Source organism: Mus caroli, chromosome 16 (assembly GCF_900094665.2).
Source record: "Mus caroli chromosome 16, CAROLI_EIJ_v1.1, whole genome shotgun sequence".
In the NCBI taxonomy this organism is placed as follows: Eukaryota; Metazoa; Chordata; class Mammalia; order Rodentia; family Muridae; genus Mus; species Mus caroli.
This window is the reverse complement of record NC_034585.1, coordinates 88439472-88463067: the sequence shown is the minus strand read 5'-3', so window position 1 is coordinate 88463067 and position 23596 is coordinate 88439472. Positions and strand designations below refer to the sequence as shown.

The 23596-nt window shown below is 42.4% G+C and overlaps 1 protein-coding gene across 1 annotated transcript in view; it reads right to left on the bottom strand.

Moving 5' to 3' along the window:
- Morc3 (MORC family CW-type zinc finger 3) overlaps nucleotides 1-23596 on the bottom strand; it is a 42089-nt gene that overhangs the window by 6990 nt on the left and 11503 nt on the right. Inside the window, exons 3-14 of the mRNA XM_021185305.1 lie at nucleotides 22907-23039; nucleotides 21888-22102; nucleotides 19833-19980; nucleotides 17903-18050; nucleotides 13193-13321; nucleotides 12505-12624; nucleotides 11022-11119; nucleotides 6093-6197; nucleotides 4094-4216; nucleotides 3915-3989; nucleotides 1545-1602; nucleotides 36-199 (exon numbers count right to left, since the gene is read on the bottom strand). Of these exons, the coding sequence (XP_021040964.1) occupies nucleotides 36-199; nucleotides 1545-1602; nucleotides 3915-3989; nucleotides 4094-4216; nucleotides 6093-6197; nucleotides 11022-11119; nucleotides 12505-12624; nucleotides 13193-13321; nucleotides 17903-18050; nucleotides 19833-19980; nucleotides 21888-22102; nucleotides 22907-23039 (1516 nt within the window). The remainder of the gene's footprint in view (nucleotides 1-35; nucleotides 200-1544; nucleotides 1603-3914; nucleotides 3990-4093; nucleotides 4217-6092; nucleotides 6198-11021; nucleotides 11120-12504; nucleotides 12625-13192; nucleotides 13322-17902; nucleotides 18051-19832; nucleotides 19981-21887; nucleotides 22103-22906; nucleotides 23040-23596) is intronic.

Below are 23596 nucleotides of genomic sequence, written 5' to 3'. Positions count from 1 at the left end.
GTATTCTACAAATAAAGGTTATTTTCACCACTAACCTATTGTTCTCAGGTTCAGACGTTGGTGAAGCAAGGTTGATATTTATAATCCTTGCTGCAAAGGGATTCGTGACTTCAGAAAGATGTGGTCTTGGAACACTCTCCTTCCCAGGGGAGAAGCTCTGACTTGAAACACTTGTCTGATACAATAGCTCATGATTAATCTGTTGGAGGAAAAAAAATGGATTTTAAAGGAACTAATATTCTTAATGTAACACTTGCCAAACACAAGATACATGCAATCTCTTTTCCTTTTACTCCAGAAAATACTGGAAATTACCCAAAGCATGTGGATTTCTTTTGCTAATTTGGGATGGGCAAATGGACCAGTGAACTGAACGAGCCTGCACTCAAGGGTAGCATAGTTTTGCAACTTGTTATTAATTGCATATATGGATGTGTTCAGTTTTGTGTGTGCATGTGTGAATGCTGGTGTGTATGCATGTGTGGACTCACGCTGTGGAAGGCAAAGGCCAATGCTACCCTACCTCTCTTGCTCACTCACTTTCCACCTGTTTTGATATAGGGTCTTGCTGAACCTGAAGCTTGCCCATTGGGCTAGAATGACTGGCTACTACAACTTGTGGAATATATTTTTCTATTTCAGCCTTCCAAACACTGGGATTACAGACATTCACTATAAGCATAGGGTACCAGAGTCTCAGCTATGCACTTTTGCCAACTAAGCCTTGTCCAGCCCCCAACATAAAACAAACACGAACGACAGCCCAAAAGTGCAAAACAGATTCACCACACTGTGACCCTAATATACTCATGACTTGGAAGATCTGTTTACACCCATAACACTACACTAAAAAGCACTGTAATGCAATTATAAATAAGCCTATATATCCCCAGGGAGAACAAAACTTCCTGCCCAAGAAATAGTCACACATAGCCAAAGAATCCTACCCATTCTACCACAGCATATCAAGCAGCCTGGCCTCTACCTCAGGATTTCCGTGTCAGCCTTCCTAGGGCTAAGCAAGTACATGTATGAAAGCCCACATATAGCTCTGTAATGACAAGAGCCTTTTTCATCCCAGCTGCCCATATACAGACCGGGAGAGCCAACCACTGGAGCAAAGTCAACCTCCTAGGAACCACACCCTTAAGAAAACTAACCCTCGGGGCTAAGTTAAGAGCACATTTGTTCTCTCCACTGCCCTAGACCTCTGATCCTGACAGCCCTACACTTGGGAAGAGGTGTGACAGCCATGTCCCGCTCATGGCAGTGCACTCCACAGACATGTACTGCCTTTATTTCAGCATGTCTGAGTTTCTGGTAAGATTCTTAATTGCTGTCTTACCTCAGCAATGGCCCAACAAACATTAAGTCAACAGTCTAAGAAGTTGTTGGGCTACGAAGACTTGGGGAAAAGATCAAGAATGGGTACAAAAAAAAGAGAGAGACAGAATGTAAATTCAACAAGTTCCTTTCAATTCAGCATCAGTTAAACCAAGTACTTCTAAAAATTAAGACAGATATGAAATGAAAGGTCTCATTACCTGAGGGAGTATTCGAGGGAGTATTTCCGGTTGTCTGATCCTGAATCTCTCTTTGCTCCTTTAAAAGAAAGATAAAAATGAGCACCTTGATATTTACCTGCTCATCATTCCGCATCCTGTTTTCAAGGGCTGCATCTGTTGCACACTGCACATGACTCAAACATCTACAATTAGCTAGCTTCAGTTCCATCGTCATCACTGTGAGTATTTAGACTATGGAGTAGCCCCCACCGTACACATTCTCTCCTTTCATTTAAAAAGGAAAAAAAGTCTTAGTGTACACCCAATGTCTGCCTGAGCCACAGGTCATGAACAAGGACAGCAAAGGCTTTCATTACTTCCAAAGCCACAGCGAAACTTAAGTAAATGCAACACAGACAGCTGGGTTATGGCTAAGTCAGTGAGGGGCTCGCTGAGCAGACATGAGGACCCAAGTTCCAATGCCCTAGAATCTAAGCTAAAGCTGGTCTTGACAACATGAGTAACCCCAGCACTGGTATGGTGAATCCTGGAGCATCTCTAGCATTCACTGGCAGGCCAGCAAAGCTCTACCTCCACTTAGTTAGAAACCTTGCCTCAGAAAACAAAAAAAAAAAGAGCCGGGCAGTGGTGGCGCATGCCTTTAATCCCAACACTTGGGAGGCAGAGGTAGGTAGATTTCTGAGTTCGAGGCCAGCCTGGTCTACAAAGTGAGTTCCAGGACAGCCAGGGCTATACAGAGAAACCCTGTCTCCAAAAAAAAAAAAAAAAAAAGACCAGGGAGAGCCAGGTGTGGTGGGGTCTCCACCTTTAATCCCACTATTTGGGAGGCAGAGGCAGGAGTATTTCTGTGAATCTGAGGATAGCCTGGTGTGTGTGTGTGTGTGTGTATGTGTGTGTGTGTGTGTGTGTGTGTGTGTGATGGCTCAGTAGGTAAGAGCAATGACTGCTCTTCTGAAGGTCCTGAGTTCAAATCCCAGCAACCACCTGGTAGCTCACAACCACTTGTAATGAGATCTGATGCCCTCTTGTGTGTCTGAAGACAGCTACAGTGCACTTAATTATAATAATAAATCTTTGGGCCAGAATGAGCAGGGACTAAGGGAGCAGGGCTGACTGGAGCAGGGCCAACTGGAGTGAATAAAGGTCCTAAAATTCCCAAAAACCACATGAAAGCTTACAATCATCTGGATAGCTACAGTGTCCCCATATTCATACACAAAATAAATAAAGCTTGAGAGAGAGAGAGAGAGAGAGAGAGAGAGAGAGAGAACAGCCTGGTCTACAAAAAGCAAGTTCTAGGACAGCCAGAGCTACATAGTAACACCTTCTCTCTCAAGAGAGGGGAGGGAGGAAGGGGGAGAGGAACGAGGGGGGGGGGGAGCGCGACCATGAGAGAGAGTGACCCATGGTCTCCATAGACATACAAATATACATGTAACACACAAATACAAAACATAGCAGAACTACACGAGAAGCCTTTAGCCTTCTATGTTCAGTATATTTGAGTAACCCTACTTCACCTATCCCACCTCCGTTTCCTGTTTATCACTAGGCACACTACTTAAGCTATCCAAACGACTGTAACAAAGATTTATTACAGCAATGGCCTCTGGCACAGCCATATCACTGGCAATGGCAGAGTCCCCAAGCCAGCACAGCTGTTGACACAGTCCCAGCAGTGCTGAGCTGGACGTTGTCATTGCTGTCACTGTCTCTCACTTTTGGGTTTTAGGTCTCTGCATGCTGCATTCTTAGGAACTTTTTACATTTATGTCTTTTCCCAAAAAAAATCATGTCTGAGTCTAGTTGGGAAAGTTCTAACTATAACTTTATGTGGTCACTATTTGGAAGTCTTCCTACGCCCTGGAGATTGTTAAGCACAGATAAGCACATAGGTAGAAATCTCTTTAGGAGGCCATTACTCCAGAATCTTCATGGGGTATCCGGGGTATCCACCCCTAAGCAAACTCAACCAGTGTAATTGTTGCACGGTAAACAGAGACAACTGACAAACTTTGACTGGCCAGGAAAATAGGTTACAGACTCAAGGGCTTTACAATATGCTTAGAGCTCTCTGAAAACGTAGTTTCAGGCAGCTGAGAGCCACTGCATGGTCAAATCTGGATCCTCTGGGAAAACAGCCAGTGCCTTTTAACCTCTGGGTCCAGGCTCCTCAATTTCTGTCACTGTACACGTTACCTTTTCTGTCAAGACTAAGCTCATTACAAGTGTCTATGCACAGGTCACTTAATAGGACTCAGACGGTGAAATATGTGAAGCTAGGACAGCCATCAGTGCAGGTGGTACCTGTGCTGGACACACAGGACACTGGACAAGCCTTGCTCATGGTCTGGACATCACTTTTCACCACCCTCGCACAACACTCACGTCTTTTTATAGGTTTTCTCGTAAGTAGGATGCACTAAATCCTCGTCTTCAGGTTCTTCCGGAACTTCACAGTTTCTAGGCAGGAAAATCACATGGAATAACACATCACAAGCACTGTTCAAACACCCCCAATAGTACTTTCTGCCTTTCCAGAAAGGGTGCCACCAACTATATGGTACCTGAACTGTGGGTCAGGGTTATTGGAGCAATACCATTTTTCTGGAAGCTGATCTATCCCATCTGGTAACTTTCGCCACTTTAGACAAGCGTCACATTGAACCCATGTCTGATCAGGACGCTTCCTTTAACAAAACAAAAACAAAATAGTCAAATGGAATTATCAACTCTGAAGTATTTCCTTTATTTACTAAGTTGTTTCCACACTAAGTATCTGCTTATTTCCAATCCTGAAAATTGTGTGATTAAACTGCATTTACTGTAATGTAAAACTAAGTTTCCAAATATTGGTAACTTTCAGGAGGTTACGTCACACACCAACTTGAATACAACAATTTAAAAATCTTTAATTCTAGCAGAAGGATGTCTGTATGTCCCAGGCTACCCAGGCCTGCACTGAGACCTTGCCTTTAAAGGGGTTAGGAGTAGGAGAGAATGTTCTCTTTTAACCCTAGCACTTAAGAGGCGAGGCAGGTGGATCTGAGTTCAAGGACAGCCTGGTCTATAGACAAAGTTCCAGGATAGCCATGGTTACACGAGAAACACTGTGTTGAAAATCAGAGGTGGGAGATGGGAGAGGGAAGGAGAGAAAAGTCTTAGAAAGAAGTTATGTTAGAAGTTAGCTAGAGGCAACTCCCTGGGTAAGAGCACGTGCTGCTTTCTAGAGGACCCAGGTTCAAGTCCCACCACACTCACAACTACCTCTAACTCCACTTCCAGGGATCTGACAGCCAGGGGGATGTCAGACACCCATGAGATTCACAGCAGACAATACATCCATATACTTAAGTAAGAAATTTAAAAAAGAAAAGAAATTATGAAGACTCATTTTACATAAGATTTTCTCTTTGAGACAGGGTTTCAACTGTAGACTGAATCAAACTTATTTTTCACCCTCTTTTTGGATTTCTGTGTCTGGTATCATTATGAGTAGGCTTGGATGGCCTGGAATTTGCTATGGGGACCAGGCTGGCCTCCAAATTATAGATCCACCTATCTCAGACTCCTGAATACTGGAATCAAAGGTATATGTCACCATGCCCAGATAGTTTCCAATTCTTCATCCTACAGTCTCTGCCTGCTACCTGACTCAACAGTAACTGACAAAATAATTCTTTGTCTTCGTATGTTTGCATGCATGTATACTTGTGCTTATAAAGGCCGGAGGTTAGCCTCCAGCGTCTTTCTTTAACAACACTATACACTATGTTTCTTGAGGCAGGTTCTCTCACTGGCCTAGAAGTCACCACATAGGCAAGGCTGACTGAGCAGCCAGCCCAAGCAGGGATTACAAGTGCATGACCCCATGCCCAGCATCTCACCTGGATTCTAGAGTCCTCACACTTGCTAGAGAGCACCTTTTGGCTGAGCTATGCCTCTCTTCCCTCCTGAGTAACGTTCTCAGTGCAGTTTTAAAACAGTTATGGGCGAGGCACTCGGGAGGCAAAGGCAGGAATTCAAGCTCAGACCCAGAGTAAACTTACTGAGACTTTCCTGCAAACCACACAAAACAAGAGCTGGACTACACCTTGCTTAACAGTGGACCCAGAATAAAACTTAAGAGGTACTCTGTATAAACAAGGCCTTATTAACACAAAACCTCAAATGAACTCAAAGTTTACAATGCAAGAAGTAAAGCTAACAACCCTGGTTTCCTGAGATCTCTGAATTAACTTTTGCTGGCAGTTTTTCATGTTTATAAAGGCACAGGGCCAGCACCTTGGTTACTGCTGCTTCTCCAATAGTGCAAGGACACCCAATGCCCTTGTCTAGTTTCTGCAAGCAACAGGCACACAGGTAGTGCATAGAGTATACATGTAGCAAACACCCATACACATTAAATAAAAAACAAAACAAGATGAAATAAATGATATTAACAAACATCAACTCACTAATTTGGAGTGTGTGGATTCACTTTTTAGCATCACCCTGAGCTTGTGGAAGGCCACAGCAGTACCATCATCTCTAATGGTATGTCAGAATTCAGTGCTCAGTACTTACTGTATGTCTTCGACTGGCAAGTTTACAGGATATTCTGCATTTTTTTTCACTTTCATTTCATTCCAATAATCATTCAGCTTTTCTCCTAGTGCTAGTATTGTAAGCCTTAAAAAAAATTATAACATTAATTCAAGAAAAAATAAAATATCAATTCAATGTCAATTTTTAAAAGGTAAAGATAAAACAAAGAACTCTAGTAATGATTAAAAGAGTATTGTGAGGATGGAAAAATCTCCAACTGTATGGCTAATAAACAAACATTCAAGCTTGCTACTTTTCTATAAAGGCCACTGTAAGTTCCTAGACTTGTCTAGAAGGTAAGGAGTGAGCAGAAACAAAAGGAAAGGGATGGAGTGGCCTAGAGTCAGCACACTGCACTTGTCTAACATGTATGATGCAACCAGAAGAAAGGGCAGGACACCAGGTCCTCTGCTGGCTATCAACTTCTGAGAGGCCAGAGGCTCCTTGCTAATCACTCACAGATTCATGGCTGCTGCTGCTGCTGCCATGTAAAGTGTTTTTGAGACAGGTCTTTTTACATAGTCCTAGTTACTCAAGAAGTTACTATGTAGAACGATTAGCCTCAAACTCACAGAGATCTGCCCACCTCAGCCTCCTGAGTGCTGGGATTAAGGGCATGTGCCAGCATGCCCTGCCAACATCAGATTTTAAAGTTAATGTGACACTCAGAATTTAAAATAAAGCTTTTTTTTTAAAAAAAGGATCTTCTGTTGTGCAATGGTGGGGCCTGCCTTTAATCCTAGCACTTGGGAGGCAGAGGCAGATTTCCATGTTTTCCAAGGCCAGTGTGGTCTACAGAGCAAGTTCCAGAGGGCAGGGGTTATATAGAGAAAGGGGGAAAAAAAAAAAAAAAAAAAAAAAGAAGAAGAAGAAAAAGAAAGGAGGAGGGAGGAGGAGAAAGAAGGAAGAAGGAAGAGGAGGAAAAGAAGAAAGGAGGAGGAAAAGAAGGAGGAGGAAGAGGAGAAGGAAGACCAAAAGTCCCCAAACTGGGTTTTCCTATTTAAGTCTGGCAGGCTAGAGTTGCAGACAGCAATCACAATGTGACTCGCTCGCTCGCACTCAATTCCTGGAGTTCTACTTTGAGCCCCAGGACATCCTTTTATAGAAGCACATGCCGAGGCCCAGGCGACAACTCATCTGCCTTCCTAATGCAACATTTCTTGATTCTTCCTAATCTTTTTATCATCACACATTAGGCTGGAATCCCTACCCATCCCTTGCACAAGCTAGGAAGCCCTGTGTGCCCTCATTCCCAGCCTCTGTACTCACAGATACATGACCATACACACCATACATGCACATACATACACCATACATACACATACATGCACCATACATACACATACACATACATACACCATACATGCACATACATGCACACACATTGTCCGCTTGGAGAAAACTCTAGGTTCATGCCATCAGTTCCCAGCAACCCACCCGAGAGTTCCTGCCCAGGGTTTCAGTTTTGATCATGTATGGACACAACCCCAGCTCCTTGCTGGCATGTCACCATCGCACCTTGCCTGGGTGCTATAAATCCCCTTTGCTTTATCCTGAATGTGTGACCTCCACCTGTAAGACCAGTGAACCCACCTGAGAGCTGCCTCCTAATAAACCTGCCTTTATCTACTTTTAATCTGGTCTAATCTGGCCTACATCTGTGTCAGTGTGAGAGAGATGACTATCAATATGCAGACCTCAAGCTATGCAACTACCGTACTTTCTCCTAAGAATACACCCAGAGTGGGAACAAGGTCAGAGGATGTACATTAATATACAGCTTTAGTTATCAAACTATTGGTTTTTGAAAACTAGCCAATAATCTGCACAGGCATCAGGGATACACTTTACCCACATCGAGCAGGCCCTTTTTATTTTGGAGGGTTTGGTTTTTGTCTGTTTCTGGTCCTGTATAAACCCCTGCCTAGCTGGTTGGGGTGTCAGTAGTGGGACACCTGCCCCGTGAGAGGGAACCCTTGAGCTCTAGTTGTAGGACTGCCACAGACAGCATTTCTGTAGAAATCGTCATTCTCCCATGACACTGTAATCTCTGAGATAACCCATACCATCAGATGCATAAATGGCTATGAAAGACCATCTGTCCATCCTTACATAAAATAGACTCAGTATACATTTAGTGTAATCTAACAATGATTAAATAATATAAAGTAGAGAAAAAACAATAAACATTCAAAATTAGTCCACCTGCTTTCTTTTGCAGGGACTGACTGTCTTAGACAGCCCTGACAGAAGTCCTTGCAGGAATGTAAAACAGATGACCTATTAAGTACTGACACTAACTTACATCTGAGGTTTGAATCCCACCCTACAATGTTCTATGGCTTAGTTTATAGGTCTTCATATTTTCTGATCACAGGTACTCCATAAAGGTGATTTCCCCCCTTTATTAATAGTATTTCTTAAGCTAGGGTCCCACACCTCAGTCTATAGACCAGAGGGTTTGACACTCAATTCTCCTGCCCTACTTTGCTTTCCACCACTAGGATTATAGGTCTTAAGTCAGCAGCCCAGCTCTGACTGGAAAAAGTTACTTTTCTTTCCAGTCTTTCAATCTGAACACTGTGTGTTCTCATGTGCATATTATGTGTGTGTTGTTATAAATGCTGAAGTCAGAGGACAACTTTCAGGAGTTCTCTCTTCTGCTCTCAACTTTATCATGGGCTCTGGGGATCAAACTCAGGCTGCCAGGCTTGTACAACAAGCACGTTACCCACTGAGCCACTTGGCCAGCCACTGCCTCAGGAACAATGTAATAGCTGCCACTCTCATTCACTCTCACTTTTAGAGGAAGCCTACCAATAATTACCATTAGAAATTATGCTCACTTGCCTTTTATAAACTGTTTAACATGCCCTTCAATTGCTAAGTATAAAGGTTCCTTTAAAAACCTCACAAGTGGGGACTGGGTGTGGTAACAGACACCTTAGATTCCCGTATTCAGGAGGCAGAGGCAGGCAGATCTTTGTGAGTTTGAGGCCAGGCCAGTCTGCATAGCAAGTTCCAGGCCAACCAGATCTAAACAGTGAGACTCTATAATCCAGCAAAGGCCAGAGGAATCTCAGTGATTAAGAACACTGAGTATTCATCCACAGGACCCAAGTTTGATTCTTGGTACCTACATGGTGACTCATAACCATCTGTGACTTTAGTTCCAGGAGATCCATAGCCCTCTGCAGACTTCCACAGGTATTATAATACACACAAAGGGCACACAGACATAGATGTAGGCAAAACACCCATGTACATAAAATAAAATTAACAAATAAAAAACCAAAAACCCAGAACAACAAACTTCACAGATGGGTACTGAACTTTTAAGTGCATCTTTCTGTGTATATGAAGATGTCTGGTATTTCTGCTTTTCTTTCAATCAATGTGATCAATGATGCTGGTTTCAATACTGAAACTATCCAAGAGGCATCCAGTATGACTCAGAAAGTACAGGTGTTTGTCTCCAACCAGATGACCCGGGTGTGGTAACTGACGCCCAGACCTACTCTCTGACTTCACAGACAATCAAAATAAACATAGAACCAAACAAACGGAACCTGTCTATCTGTGAGTTCAAGGCCAGCCTGACCTACAAGCGCCAGGACAGCAGGGACTACAAAGACTGTCTCAAAACCAAACACAAAACAGCGGACAGAAGAGTCATCTCAGCCTTTTACATCAGATATGGAGCTTCAGGGCGGGTCTGTCTGGATGGGTTCTGGTCTTGTTCTGGTCCAGCATTTCCTTACTGTCCTCACTCCCTGCTTTTGGAATAATAATGTCTATTCCAAGCCATTCTTGGAAGTATGTGACGCACTGTTTTATGTTAGAGGGGTTACAGTTAAGAGACTGCCTTGAGTGCCACAAGAGACTCTGCACTTTTGAATTGTGTTGAGAGTATCAAAGACTGAGGATTCCTAAAGTTGGACTGAGCGTAGTCAGCATTACAGCCATGCCCCTATGTGGGCCATGGAATGGGGGTCATAGGCTCATATTTTGACTACTTGGTCCCCACGTTGGTAAAACTATTTAGAAAGAATTAAAAAGTGTGGCCTTGGAGGAGGTGTGTCACTATGGGGTGGGCTTTGAGGTGTCAGAAGCTCACACCATTTCTCAGCTTTCTCTCTCTGGCTTGTACTTGTAGACAAAGATATAAGCTCCCCACCACGGTTCCAGCGCCATGCCTCCCTGCCACCATGCTCCTATTGGTGATGCTCACATACTCACCCTCTGTAAAATAAGCTTCAAGTTAAATGCTTTCTCTTCTAAGTGGCCTTGGTCATAGTGTTGTATCATAGCAATAAAAAAAAAAATCCAGAAACTCTATGGATGTGAGGAGATGGTTCAGAAGTTAAGAGAACTTATTGCTCTTGCATATGACATCTGTTCAGTTCCCGGCACATGTCTGACAACCTCCTGAAACTTTGGCTCCAGGGGACCCAACATCTTTTCTGGACACCTGCATTCACTAGACATATGCTAGGCCCACACTTAGACGCATACATATAATACACACTTTAAAACAGTAAGTGGCTCATCCAGAAAAGGGAACTGAAAGACTTCTTTCATCTCACAAGTTGTCATGCATCCCACCACGAGCAGAGTAATACAATTCTGGTTTTCCCAATGTGATATATTATTCTTGAGTCACAACAGAGCAAATTCCTGCCTGCATGGTGCTGGGGTACATGTAGTCACAGCACTCAGAAGGTGTATATAGGCAAGATGCTCAGACGTTCAAGGCAGCATAGACTATAGATGGGTCAAAACCAGTCTATGCTACACAAGAGCCCATCTCAAATACATCCTCTGGCTAAAGGAATGGAGGGATGACTAGTGTAGCCATCTTATTAACACATTTCCTCAGAGCATTAGTGACTTAAATGGGCAACATACCTGTACTCATTAGTGTAGTCAAAATCTTGCTTATTATGAGTTGGCTTAAGGAAATTACATTCTATAATTCCAACCACTCCAACACCCATGTTGTTTGCCTGAAATATATATAATAAAACAGCATTTTAGACATCAAGCATGATGTCTAAGATTTACATCATAAACTTACTGTGCCATACTTTATCTTATATGACTCCCATGAAATTTCCAAGTAAGTGTTTAGAATTTTTTTTAAAAATAATTCCTAAATATATTAGTTTTCTTCCAAATCCATTCTACATGTGTTTAGCTGAGAAGTGTGCAAACTGACAAGCAAGGGGAGGGAGTGTCCCCTGCCATGTGTGAGTCACAGTCAGCCTCCCCACATGAACAGTCCTGCTGCGCTGAGAAGCAGCAGTGCTCACCCTGCCACCTCTGACCAGCACACAATGGACGCTTGCAGCTGCAGTCTAAACATCCACACTGCCGTGCTATACACAACTCATAAGACATGCTATAAAAACTGAGACTCTAAAGGAAAACAAAACCCAACACACTCGGGAGGGAAAAAGAAAGAGAACACACCTAGCCCTAAACTCTTCAGCATGCGCTCACCTCGGCAGTGCGCACTAAAGTAGAAGGGCACACAGACCAACATGGGCCCTGTGCAAGGAGGAGGCGAGAATTCACTCAAGTGCTTCATATTTAAATCAAACAACAAACCTTGTACCAGGACGACTCATTCTTATAACTGCCACCCAAGATCTCGAAAACACAATACTCTAACATATACAGCACAAACTACATGGTGGGTTATGACTAACAACCTAAAAAACATTACAACAATAAAAGTTACTTTAAAGGGCAGTAGTAATTCTAGGGCCAGAAAGACAGGTCAGTGAACAGGCTCCTGCTACCAAGCCTGCCAACCTGAGGCCTGGGGTGTGTGTGTGTGTGTGTGTGTGTGTGTGTGTGTGTCGGGCGCAGTGCTAATCTATCGGGTACTGGTTTTCAGGCTGGTTTTATAAGCACTAATTAAAACGCTGATGTACTTCTGTGCCTCAGAACTACACTTCCCAGGAAGTCTTGAGCAAGCTATATACTTACCAGTGCCAATTTCCAAACCTGTAAGGTAAAATAAGCTCTCTCGCTCCTCCTGTAAGACAGACTACTGGGAATCAAATGAGAAATGAATGCTTCTAAATGACTGATGCCTACCCAGGTGGGATGGCACACACCTTAATACCAGCATTTGGAAGGCAAAGGTCAGCAGATCTATCTCCTGGAATTAATTCAAGACCACTCTAAGCTACATAGTGAATCCCAGCAGAGCCAGGGCTGTATAAAGAGACCCAGTCTCAAAAAAACAAACACCCCTTCCCACCTCCAAAAAAAGACACCAAAAAAGTCATGAGCAAAAAGAAAAAAAACCAGAACCACATTAAAATGACCTCCAACCTAATACACTACCCGTTGCTAAAAACATTTCAAATATAAATCTTACCTTTAACTGACATCCTACTTTTTCATAAGCCTTGATGAGTCTGTTTTTGTGATACATCATTATCCCATAGTGATCTTTATTTCTGCAGTTGAATCCAAAAGTAATTCTCACTGTTCTAGTCTTAAGAAATATTAAGGAAAATTCTGAATACAACATTCATTCCCTTCCTGACCCAGTCTATCTTACTAATAAACCCCAACAGACAGACAGGGGCTGGACAGACGGTCTCGTCTTGGATACAATTTGATTCTCAGCTCACAACCATCTCAGTACCACAGGATCTGACTGACAGACTCTACTGGTCTCCTTGGGCACCAGGTACCCAAATGGTACAAATACATATAAAGGCAAAACACTCAACACATAAAATAAAAATAACTATTTTTAAAAGGACTTGGAATCAGCCAGTGTCCAAATCACACCTAAAGTACATGTAGAAAAGCAATCTGGAGCGTGGAACTCTATGAGAGAGGGCTGGTGAGATAGATCAGAGGATAAAGATGCTGGCCACTATGTTGACAAACTGAGTTTAATCCCTGGGACACATGGTGAAAGGACTCCTGCAAGTTGTCCTCTGATCTACACACACACAAATGAAATTTAAAAAACTGTTATAAGGATAGAAAGGAAAATAGCAAATGATTTTGAATATGCTTTGCTATGTTTACATATTATAAATAAAGGATACTAAAAATTTAGGTCGGTAAACATCACGTTCAATGTAGGCAAGACTCTTGGAAACTAGTTGTGTCTTCACTTTCTGTCCACGAATGATGATCTGCATTCTTGGTTTAAGGTATAAAATACTGCAGTAAGCCTGCAAAGAAACAGAACAAATGCTTCCTCTCTAAAGAACTATTCACAAGTTTGTTCAACATTACTCAGATATTAATTTAAAAAGAGCCGGACGTGTTGGCGCACACCTTTAATCCCAGCACTCGGGAGGCAGAGGCAGGCGAATTTCTGAGTTCGAGGCCAGCCTAGTCTACAAAGTGAGTTCCAGGACAGCCAGGGCTATTCAGAGAAACCCTGTCTCAAAAAGCAAAAAAAAAAAGAAAAGAAAAGAAAATACATCCTTTGTAACAAACACCATAATTCCTTAATAAAATAGTACAGTCTACAGAGATGGGGGCATAGTTCAGAGGTAAACATGGTATTAAGCCCTAGATTTAGGACTCAGGTAATAACAGCACAAAATTATATTATTCTGATTTTTAGAAAAAACTGAGACAGTTTCTCAAAATGCCGCAGACCCTCTGGGTCCCGTGCCTGCGTAATACGGTTCTCTAGAGTAGGTGGGCAAAGCTTAGGACGGGGTGACAGACAGACACACACACAAGAGAGGTGTTGAATCTGAATGTAATTTTCTGGTCGAGCTTAGACTAATTATATTACAGCGAATATCATAAATTGTAAAACATAATGGATACGGTACATTGAAGTTTTCCAGGTGCAAGAGGAGTGACTACAAAAAGAATTTGCAGGAACCAGATAAATGTTTATGTTAGGGATAAGTATCCCTCCAGATGCAAGAGGAGTGACTTCAAAAGGACTAAGTTTACTTTAGAGATTAGCACCTGCCTTGGATTCACACTTTAGCGTTAATTGGGCTAGGGGGGTATAAACTCTTGCCTGGCTTCAGGAATAAAGTAGTGTCATGAACCTTGGAATTCTTAGGCCTTGTTAATTCTTATCTATGTATTATGGAGAATTCCCATTTATCAGTATAGTATATTAATTTGCTCTTGGCATGGGATGTAGTCCGTAATAAGGATTTTTATCTCAGTGAGAATTCCAGACTCTTTCTGCAGACAACTGAATTTATGCCTAGTGCTTAATTGTTTTATGGTAGAGCTAAATTAGTTACTGAATAGGTTAAACTCCTTGCTGCTATCTGGAATCTAAGAACACTGGGAAAAGGCTTTAGCTATGTTAGAATACAATCTTAAAAGGCATTTACTATAAGGTAATGCTTAATAGAGTGCACGTGAATCTATGCATTAGACTAATGCGGTGGAAATTTGATTATTATGGGTTTAGGAGAAACCGCCAAACCTCCGGGAGGGGAATTTCCATGGAACTCTGATCCTCAAGAACAGCTTCCAGGCTTTTTGCCTGTCAAACTGACCTAAACTGGAGAGCTGACTTTCGTCCTAGGAATTCATTTCTCATGAGCAGCTTTTTGGCATTACTGCCTCACAAGCTGGCTCCACCGGGAGTTCCTTGGCATCAAAATAGCATAATCTACCTAAAAGTCAACATACAGATAAGGGAGGCTCTGACCTGCCCTGCTTCTGCCTCCCTGAGGGAGCATCACAGGTATGTGCCACCACACCTACTTGAACTCTCAGAGGTGAAGTGGGAGGATCTCCTTATCTCAAAAAAGTATTAAAAAATAAACTCAACTGATGGAACACAGTTCAGGAACGGAGCCATGTGAGGAGAATTCCGAGTGCTTATGAAAACTCAAGAAACAAGAGCCTTGTGACCCCACTTTCTTTAAAACATGGACTTGTTCTTGGACCACATTTTTGTGCTCCTACACCTGGGAACTTCTCCCGGGTGTAGTGGAGTTGAGTTACTTCAGGTTACTCAGTGTTACTGCTGGCTATTGTTATTCAATTTAATGTTACCACCCTGTGTATGCATGCCTTCATGGAAAGCATACACAGCTTCTTCTTTTGGTTGTGTGCAGCTGGACTCCTGAGGCCTTTACTCACAACTTTGGAATATAAACTGTCTGAGGCTCTGAATACAGCGGGTCATTGCACAAGACTTTAGTTTGCTTTTTGTCAGCTCTATTGTCCCAGGTCCCACTACTTGACAGACAATGACACTAGGACCACTGTGGAGTACCATGTATATTACTTAAGTTTTTACAAAATGTACACAGGAACCTGGCAATAAAGTGGAGGAAGTGGGGTGTTGGGGGTGGGAGGGAGCTGAGAAAATAAAGCTGGGGTCAGGAAAACTACACAAGCTGACAGCTCACGTTAGCAAGTTTATTACCAGCACAGGATCCTATATACCCTTTCAGAGGAAATGGGTCAGAGTCAGTGGGAAGTTCATCAATAATGCTGTGTGAAGGGAACAGAGATCAAGTGTGTCACAGACTAGCTTTCAGTGGCTCTGACACTGACAGCCATAGCCCTTGGGACTGGGGGGGAGGGGGAGTAGTCAAAGTTTATAATCTAAAGACAAACAAATAATTTATTAGGCAAGAACTAACAAGCAATTTCAAATTCAAACAAGAGTCTATTATAAGCCGGGCAAGGTTTTTCCTATGCAGTTATAACAACCTTGCACCCTCATCTCTTCCATCCATGATCTCAAGTGCTGGATCATAGGACCGTGCTAACATACCTGACTCAAAGTATGTTTTCATTTCTTTTCTTTTGGGAAGGAATTTTTGAAACAGGGTCTCACTTTGTAGCCCAGGCTAGCCTCAAGCCTCTTTCTTGCCTGAGCTGTCTAGAGTGCTGAAAAAAAGATGTGTGTCACCACGCCCTGCTTATCTTCATTTAACATGGGCAACTGTAGCTAGGCATAGTTATGGGGTAACATGTCTGTGATCCCAGTAACTAGAAAGCAGAGACAGGAAGACAGAGATGTGAGACAAGTCTAGGCTATGCAGGAAGACCTTATCTCAAAAAGTTAAGAAAAGCTAACTTCACAGGCTGGTGAGGTGGCTCAGCGGTTAAGAGCGCCGACTGCTCTTCCTAAGGTCCTGAGTTCAAGTCCCAGCAACCACATTGTGGCTCACAACCATCTGTAATGAGATCTGACTCCCTCTTCTGGAGTGTCTGAAGACAGATACAGTGTTCTTACATATAATAAATAAATAAATAAATAAATAAATAAATAAATATTTTGAAAAGCTAACTTCAGAAAGCTAACCAATATTGCACTAACACGTTCCTCCCTCCCACTCCCCACTGCTATGAGAGATCTCTGAAGGAAATGTGCTGAGTAACTCAGATGGAGAAAAGGCTCAGCAGAGAAGCAAAACCTGAACACTTCTTACTTTTCCCCCGGCTCCTGATTTCAGGGTCTGATGTCCTTTCTAAAACTCACTCACGGTCTTGGAATACAGCGCATCACACTGCGTGCTACGTGTTGCACTGCCACTGTCTCTTCTCAGGCCTGGGACCTGCTCACACACAGGCATGACTAACAACAGTGGCACATCCCAGTAACAGGATGTGATAAGAAATAGTGTACATTTGCTGTTGTAATTACTCAGACCTTAGGAAAAGGTGCATTATCACACTTGTAAACATTATGTTCAAACTGTCACCTAAGCATGATTGACAATCACCTTGGAGACCATCACTGGGAGAGTCTCTGAGGGATCTTCTAGATTAGGTCATTCCCTGGGTTGGGAGTCCCAAGCTACATAAACGGAGACAATCAGCTGAGCCCTCTGAGGACACGATGTGACTATCAGCTGCCGTTCCTCCTACTATACACACACCTTAGAACTGAAGCCAAAAATAAACCCACCTGCTCATCCTTGTCCGCTGGATACTAATAATTAGTACTAACTAATACACTGTATCTTATAAGCATAGCTTACTTCTAAATCAAGAGATACTTACCACAAAATGTCATTACCATATATTGTCTAGCTTTAGACAAATCAAGGATAACCATGTGTCTCCTACAACACTGGTATTTTAAAGCACTGAGTATGATGTTCTGTGACTTCACTAATCAGTATGGTCACCATAAGATGCACCGATTCCTCAATTCAAATAAACTAAGTTCAGACTGGAAATGCAAAAGCACTGTAAGAACTGAAGTCTTCAGAATTACAACAAGGCTCTCTCCCTTCCTGCTCTGCAACCCGAGCTACCCTCAAACTCTCTACGTAGGCAAGGGTGACCTTGAACTCTAGACCCTTTGGCCTCAACCCCCACCACCCCATTCTAGGATGTCCAGTTTATGTGGTACTAAGGATCAAACCCAGGGCCTTGTGCATGCTAGCAAGCACTGTACCAACTAAGCTATATACCAACCCACCCACTAAAGTAAGATTTTCTTAGCAAATAAAACAGCAATGAGTTGTTTAGAATGCTGATTGATGTTTAATAACACACCTCTAGTTAGAGACGGAAGGTTTACAACCCAAGTGGCTAACACAAGCCTGCTAACAGTTATAGTACTTTTTTTTTTTTTTTTTTTTTTTTTTTTTTTTTTTTTTTTTTTTTGGCTTTTCGAGACAGGGTTTCTCTGTGTAGCCCTGGCTNTCCTGGAACTCACTTTGTAGACCAGGATGGCCTTGAACTCAGAAATCCGCCTGCCTCTGCCTCCCGAGTGCTGGGATTAAAGGCGTGCACCACCACGCCCGGCTGTAGCACTTCTCGATTGCTCATTTCCAGCAAGAGTTAGTACATACCCTTAAGGAATAGTCACTCTCAGGGGCAATCTGGTCCATTCTTTCTTGTTTCTTGTACCCTTTCCTCCCTGCAGTCTCATCTAAATCCTCAGGAATCCGGATGTCGTATTTATCCTTCTCAAAATCAAATTCTGTTGCATTTTTGTAACTGTAAGAAGAAAATTAGAAAAGGAAACTTTAACTTCACATCAAGAAAAATAAGCAAATACAAAGTGGTAGGGAAACAGATGGATAGATGGATGGGTGGACGGATGGATGGACGGATGGGTGGACGGACGGATGGATGGATGTGCAAGCAAACCATAGGCAAGGGGTCAAAAGGCAAAAACCAACCCATCAAAGACACATAAAAAGCACTCAGGAAGATAAAGGAAAAACGGCAACATGTTTGTCAGCACCCATGCCTGCCTACATCATAAAATGGTGCAGCTCCTCTGCAGAGACTGCCTAACAATACAGCCACCATAGAACCTACAAACTACACTCCTGGGCATTCCCAAGAGACGCATGCCTGCAGCAATGTTTGCAGCAATGTTTTTTATTTTTCTGTTTTGGTTTGGTGTTGTTTTTTTGTTCTGTTTTTCAAAACAGGGTTTCTCTGTAGCCCTGGCTATTCTGAAACTCACTCTTTAAAGTTGCCTCACGCCCAAGAGATCTGCTTGCCTCTACCTCCCGAGAGCTGGGATTAGGGTAAAGGTATGCACCTCCACCGACTCCCAGCACACAGCAGTATCTCTAGCAGCTCCAGGGTACAAACCACACATGTTCTTTAACAGGTGAGATGGAAAATGATGGAGCAGAACTCACAATGGAATGTCAGCATGAAAAACAGGACACTACTATACTGATAAACACCAAGACCTAGAAACACCAGCATGGATCCTAGGAGTTTCACATCTGGAATTATCTTTTAGGTAACTTTTTGAAACCACAAGATCAAGGTCAAGGTCAGAGGTTGCCAGGACTAGAGAAGCACAGCAGAGAAGCAAGTGTGGCCACAGTGTGCTGTGATGCTTCTGTACTGAGCCAAGTACCTGACTGTACTGCACTGCACCAAGGATAGTACCCTGGCACTATTAACACCTAGAGAAAACTAATAGAGGGTAACGGAGCTGGAGTGCACATAGGTTAACCAGTTACTGCAAAAGAAACCGGAGAGTTTGACTGAAGAGAAAGAAAATAGCCAGGAGGAAGGACAAGAAGGTAAATGCAAGCAAAAGGAAAGAGAGTATTAGAAAGAAAAACAAAAACAAACAAACAAACAAAAAAACCCTAAGTCTAAAATGCTTAGTTTTAATGCCATTACTGCTTTATTTCTATGGGTCAATGAATTATATGCATTTTACTATTAATATTTATTTTTAAATTCTTAATTGCAAAAGATTGCGCCCAAAGACAGAGAATTACTAATTTTAGTTTTTAACTATTTTAACTTATTCATTTATTTAGTGTGTGCGTATGTGTGTGAGTGAATGAGAGAGAGAGAGAGAGAGAGAGAGAGAGAGAGAGAGAGAGAGATCTGAGGGAAGTCTTGAACTCATGTTATCAGGCTTGGCTGCAAGCTTAGCTTTATCCACTGAGCCATCTCAAACTCAAGAATAAAATTTTAGCAAGGCAAAACTCTCACTATTTACTGGATTGGTAGCTCATGTGACCTAATTTCCAGCAGCCAGAGTATCTAGTATTTCTCAGGTAGGTTTTTTGGTTTGAGACCGAGAATGGAGTACTACTATACAGTGCTGAAGGGAACTGAATGACAGGACTAAGAGCAATTGGAAAGTGACTCTTTGAAGACAAAGTGGGCTCAATGCCAACGAATGTTTTTTGCATTCATTTCTACTCTGTGTAACAAGGGTTAAACATAATGCAATCAACCATACTGTGCATGCACTTTACCTCCCAATGGTCAACTACCAACAGGTCTCCTTACCTTCTGAGATTCCAAATGATGATTCTTGTCCCCTTCTTACCCATGATAGCGTTGAGTTCTGCCAGTAATTTCTGTTCCGTAGAAAACAGAGAATGTTCCAGAATTGCTGCTAGGCTTGCTTTTGATTCTGTTAAATTAATCATCTGACGTATGTCCTTAGTTAAAGATTGAAATCAACAAGTTTTACATAATTGTAATACAGGAACCAACTTTAATAACTTCAATAGAAACCAATTCCTAAATATTTTTAAGTCTTAAAACAGTAACATAAGTTCTAATGAACAAAAAGAAAGATGAGGAATAAGCATGTTAGAGGAGAGACACCTGCACCCCAGTTGAGGGAAGACACCTGCACCCCAGTTGAGGGGAGACACCTGCACCCCAGTTGAGGGGAGAGGGCTATGAGTTTAAGGCAACCTTACCTCAACCTGTAAAATGGGAAGGGAGCAAATGCATTCCTTCTAGATAACTCAGTGCTATAAGTCAATGAGTTTCTAAAGCCATCTTGCTTTTCACTGTTACTAGGAAAACTTTTGAGATAGGCCAACATAGTCTTTTTTATTAATCTACAATAAGCTTGAAATAATGAACAGTATAGTAAGCAAAGTGGCCCACGCTTATAATCCTTGCTGCATAAGAGGCTAAGGCCTGCTGCATTCCACCCCATTCTGAAATCATGTCTAAGAAAAAGGAGGCCTGTGGAGTTAAGTCTCTGCTCAGTGGGACTGCAACTCAAACTCAGGTCCTCATATGTATCAGAACAGAACTCTACTACAGACCTCATCTCCAGCCCTAGATAAAAAGTAACACAGCTAGGCACGGTGGCACCCAGCACACAGCAGGGAGATGGAGAGGCAGGCAATCTCTGACTTTAAGACCAGTCAGGGCTACCTAGTGAGACCAACCAACCAATAATAATAATAAAAAAAAACCACCACAACCATAACCATATTATGTTAAAGATTTCCATTGTACATTTCCAGGAAAGAAAGAAAAACAAACCCTCAACTTTAGGCACAGAGTAAAGAAAGTATATACAAGCAGGATTTGGAATATATATGAATTAAAAAACAAAAACAAACACAAACAACCCCCCCCCCCCAAGAATTTGGGAGCTGGAGTTCAGTTCAGTGGTTAAGAGCACTTACTGCTCTTATAGGAAGATTCTATTCCTAGCACCCACATGGCAGCTCACAGACAAGGGAAGCTAGGAGTGGTGGTATACACCCTTCATTCCAGCACTTGGAAGGCAGCGGCCATCTTGGTCTATGCAGCAAGTTCTAGGCCAGGTGAGGTTAGGCTGCAAGGCTAGACACTAAGACTCTGTCTCAAAAAGAGAAAGAAAGAAAAGCAAAGGTGTCAAGGAGTCAAAGAAACTGGAACTTTTGTGCTCTGTTGTATCAAAGTAGCTGGCAGCTGCAATATGGCTCAGTAAGTAAAAATCTACCAAATATCCAGCCTGAAGGCCTGAGTTCAATCCCTGGGATCCACACGGTAGGGAGAGAACTGACTCCTAACGTCATGCATGGCACGTGTGTGTGCAGAACCAGGGGAAGCCACGCCTTCTGATCTCTGCAGACACCACAAATGCACACATCTACAGTGCAGACAAAGCCTATACAGATAAAATAATCATTTTTAAAACAACAGAACTTTGGATGAGTGTGGTGCTGTATTCTTTTTTTTTTTTTTTTTTTTTTTTTTTTTTTTGGTTTTTCGAGACAGGGTTTCTCTGTGTAGTCCTGGCTGTCCTGGAACTCACTCTGTAGACCAGGCTGGCCTCGAACTCAGAAATCCGCCTGCCTCTGCCTCCCAAGTGCTGGGATTAAAGGCGTGCGCCACCACGCCCGGCTGGTGCTGTATTCTTAATCCCAGCTCTTGCTTGGATGGGATGGAAGTCAGTAGTTTGCAGACAAGCCTGAGTAACATGAAGGAACCCTTCCTAAAACAAGAGAGGACAAGGCAAGACAAGAACTAAAGGAAATAAAAAGCAATGTTCCTTTTTTTTTGTTTGTTTGTTTCTCCGCAGCATTCATTCCAAAATCAAAAGGATATGGTGTTTGTTGAACGTCACAATCGGGACAACAACGTGCTCCGCCTTTATGACTTCCAGGTAGGTCTGAGACAAGAAGCCCACACTCATGGTTTCTCCGTTTTTGGTAAAAACCATTGCATCTTTGCCCAGTCGCATAGAACCTGACTTGAAGCCATTCCCATACAATCCAACTGGGACATGACCATTCATGGTGACTTTGTCACTGAAGCCAAAGCTAAAAAGAAAAAGTTAAACAATAAACATTCATATTCTTTCATATTTAAAAATTAAGTATTAAAATTTAATAAATTTAATAAGTGTAGTACCAAGTAAAAAGCCTGGTTAAAATGGTGACTCCACCCATCCTGGGAGTGTGGTCTTGGGCACATTACTGTGACCTCCCTTGATGTCTTTTCCCATCTCTGAAAGGAATGCATTTCAGGCACTTCCACCAGCTCAGCACCTGGAATGTCTGGCTAAACGTCTGGGTTATTACTTGCGGCAGGCGTAAGTACCATTTCCTCTAGATCTGAACAATTCTCATGTCCTACACAAGACTGTGGCATGTAATGATGGGGTCAATCTGACTGTTTGGCAGCATAAGAGACATTGAGGAGACAACTGAGGGCTCCTGCATCTAGACTCTCCCTCTGCTTTACTGTACACTTCAGCACCCACTGCAGACACACCTATTTTATGCCTCTTCAGTCTCTTTAAAGACAGCTCCCCATCTCCAATAGTAAATCCCATTAGAAACACAAGTCTAATTTATACCAAGTAAAAATAGCTATTATACAATCCCAAAGGGATGCTGGAATTTTAGGTAAGGCAGATATGGGCAGGGATGCTGAGCACGGTGGGGATATGAAGTGGTATACATAGTCTAGCTGTAGAAAATAAAAGATGACCTAACCACACTGTAGGCATAGCATTTCATGTTTTAAAGACAAAGCTTAAGGCTATAAAATGGTTTTTTGCATGACACAGGATAATTTTCAAGACAGAAGCCATCATTCCCCAAACGGTAACACGTTTTTACCTTAGCATTTTATGTAACTTATCTGCTGTCATCCCATTGCCATTATCAGTGAATGTCAAGCATATATGGTCACTGATCACTGTTTTATCAATCCAGATCTGTTTAGCATTCACATCAGGATCATAAGCATTATCTGGAAGACAGGGTTTTGAGAAATTCTGAGTCTGCATTTAAAGCCACTGTAATTAGAACAGTGTGTAACAAGCAACAGAACAGATTACCACATTAAAAGCTCCAATGGTTAGGAATTCCTAAGGTTTGAAAACAAGAGAATAAACTGCCTTCATTGACTACTTCCCCTTAGCTTTCCCCAGGCCCTTCATTTCCTAGGAGAAAAGACTGGCACCCACCACACACAAGTGTGAAACCCACTACTCCCTCACATTCACAAAGGTGACTACAGACGAGCCCGTCTGTAAGGGCTGAGTGTCAGATCTCTACCACTTGACCCAGAAGCTAAATAACAGCTAATAAAGAAAAGAGAAGGCAGTATCACTTTCCTCTGAGCTACACACACAGATTCACCTCCTACAAGTATCTCTGTGATCCTTGTCAGGTCCTTCCAGCTTTACGACTCTATCACTACACTCTTCTCATCTAACAAACACCTTTAACATCCTTGTTTAGACACTCATTTCTCTCCAAACAGGCATAAAAGAATAGATTTTAAAATGAAAAAGGGCTGGAAAG